We start from the raw sequence: 2,859 nt of genomic DNA on the forward strand, positions 1-2,859 counted from the left end.
ATGGAATGGATGGAGGGATGGATGGATGGAGGCATGGATGGATGGAGGCATGGATGGATGGAGGCATGGATGGATGATGCCATTCCCAAAAAAGAGCCTCTCCCTGGCTTCAGGAGCAGAACTTGCCCATGGATCAAACAGCATCCAAGGGCTGAGGGAGCAGAGGAGGGAAAATGGGATTTCCTGGACTGGAGAATGCTCCTGGCACAGACAGGTGGAATTCCTGCCTTTGGAAAACTTCAGTGCTGGCAAAGCCTGACCGGATTCGTGGGATTCACCATCACCCCAGCCACCGCGTCCCTGGAATTGCAGGAGGCATCCCTGGAAGTTGGGATGCACCTCGAGGGCAAAGCCTGGTGGGTCCTGGGGTTTGGAGTATCCCAGACTCCCTGATCCCGGGATTTGAGCGAGCTCCTGGTACGGAACCGGCCTGGCTGGGGTTGGAAACCAGAGCTGCTGCTCCGGGCTGATAAAATTACGGATGACCCAGAAAATGTCCCTTTTTTCCATCAGCAGAAGTGCCGGGGAAGGGAGGGAGCAGGGCCCTGATGAATTATGGAACACTTGGAATTGAACGGCTGCACAGACGAGTCCTGAATATTTAATTCCGTCTTGCTCGGATCCTGCTGGGGGAAGCGGCTGGGAAAGGATCCGAGGAAGGAGAGGAGCTTCTCTGGGAATCTGTGCCAGGACCTCCCGACCCTCACGGCCGGGAATTCCTTCCCAATCTCCCTGCCCTCTGCTGCAGGGCTTGGAATGGCTCTGAGTTACCTGCTTTTGTCATGGATTCATGGAATGGTTTGGGTGGGAAGGGACCTTTGGGATCATCCAGTTCCAACCCTGACACCTCCCACGATCCCAGGCTGCTCCAAGCCCCATCCAACCCAGGGATCCAGGGGCTGCCACAGCTTCTCTGGGAATTTCAGCCCAGCCCCTCCCCACTCTCCCAGCCGGGAATTCCTTCCATTAGTGGCTAAAAGGGAATTTCCTTCTGTTCCACGTCTGCACTTGGGAATGTTTGTGCCAGGGTGGAGTGTCCTGGTAGCTCTCCTGGAGCCCCTTTAGGCTCGGGAAGCAGCTCCAAAGATTCCCTGGATCCTTCCCTTCTCCAGCTGGACATTCCCAGCTCTCCCAGCCCGGCTCCAGAGCAGCTCCAGCCCTCGGAGCAGCTCCATGGCCTCCTCTGGACTCTCTCCATCAGCTCCACATCCCGATGTTGGATCCCGGAGCTGGAGCAGCTCTGCAGGGGGACATTCCAGGAGGAATTTCCTGTTCCTTCCTCAGGCCTCTCTGGGCATTGAGCACCTGGGGACCAAAAGTTCCTGGATCCACCTGGATCCAGGAGGAACAGGGAAGCCACCACCACACCTGGGAATGTTTGGGATTCCAAACAGGTTAAAAAACAGGGACACCTGCAGGAATCCAGAGCCCTGCCGGTTCCACTCCTGAGGAATAGCTGGAATTGGCCTGGATGGTCCTCGTGGGTCCCTTCCAACTCAGGATATTCCATGGAATAAGCCCCGGCCTTTTCTCAAGGAGTACTTTCCACAACAAAAGAGCTGCTGCTCTGGCAAACAGGGAATAACGTTGTTCTCCAAACCCTGAAATCCAGGTGGATCCAGCAGCTTTCTCCCCACCTTGGAGAAGAAGCAGGAGGTTTCCATAGGATGCATTGATCCTTCCGGATTGAGAATTACGGAGTAAACAAAGGAAAACTTTCCCTGCTCCGTGTCCTGCAGGGCACCTTGGAGACAGGGCTCTGCTGGGATTGATCCATGCATGGAGTGTGGAAAATGAGGGATGGAGGTGGAAGTCCTGCAGGGACCTGGAGGGGCTGGAGCGTGTCCAGGGGAGGGAACAGAGCTGGGAAGGGGCTGGAGCAGCAGGAGCGGCTGAGGGAGCTGGGAAAGGGGCTCAGCCTGGAGCAAAGGAGGCTCCGGGGGGGCCTTTTCCCGTGACACAGTTCCCTGGGAGGAGCCAGATGGGATTGGGATCTGCTCCCAGGGAACAAGGGACAGGAGGAGAGGGAATGGCCTCAGGGGAGGTTCAGGTTGGATACTGGGAACAATTCCTTCGTCTCATTGGATGGGGCTTGGAGCAACCTGGGATCATGGAAGGAATCGGACGGGATGGGATGAGCTCCAAGGTCCATTCCCACCCAAAGCATTCCGTGGTTCCATGTCCCGGTGCAGACGGATGAGGGACAGTCCCTGGTCCTTGTTTGAGTCACCAGCATGGAAAACACTGAGGACATTCCGGATGGAAAAGGCTGGTTTGGGATCTCTCAGCTGCATCCCAGGAATTCAAGACTGATGGCTCCCTTCTTTCCTTATCCCAACAGCATTCCCTTGGAACGGCTCCTCTCCCACCTTCTCCGTTTTCCAGCATCTCCCGGATGAGCCCTGATCTAGGACCTCACCTCTCCCTAAGGAAAACGGGAAGCAGAGCCTTGGCCAGCAAAGCCCTTTTCCCGTGAGAACCAGATCCTGGTGGGTGAAAGCTCCCAGGATTTCCTGTCCTTTGCTCCTCAGGCTCATCGGGACGTTCCGGATGGTCCTGCAGAAGGTGGTGGCGGAAGGGCAGCTGGAGGTGACGGACACGCTCATCGATGACAACAATTCCGCCATTCAGGTGGGTCTCCAGGGGGAACGGACAACATTCCCATCATTCCTGGATCCATGCATCCATGTCTCCGCTGAATCTGTGGGAACAGGGGTATTGGTGTTCCCACCTGGGTCCTCTGCCTTGCCTTGATCCCGTTACTCCTGGTCTGAAGGGATGAGGCAGCCGGGGATATCCAGAGGGTGCACAGAGAAGCCTGGATTGGGAAAGTGTGGGAAGTTCGGGATGGGGAAAAGC

The 2,859-nt window shown here is 56.4% G+C and overlaps 1 protein-coding gene across 1 annotated transcript in view; it reads left to right on the plus strand.

Moving 5' to 3' along the window:
• LOC103616394 (otoferlin-like) overlaps positions 1-2,859 on the plus strand; it is a 76,415-nt gene that overhangs the window by 11,612 nt on the left and 61,944 nt on the right. Inside the window, 1 exon segment of the mRNA XM_008634595.2 lies at positions 2,532-2,631. Within this exon segment, the coding sequence (XP_008632817.2) occupies positions 2,532-2,631 (100 nt within the window).

Source organism: Corvus brachyrhynchos, unplaced genomic scaffold (assembly GCF_000691975.1).
Source record: "Corvus brachyrhynchos isolate BGI_N302 unplaced genomic scaffold, ASM69197v1 scaffold420, whole genome shotgun sequence".
In the NCBI taxonomy this organism is placed as follows: domain Eukaryota; kingdom Metazoa; phylum Chordata; class Aves; order Passeriformes; family Corvidae; genus Corvus; species Corvus brachyrhynchos.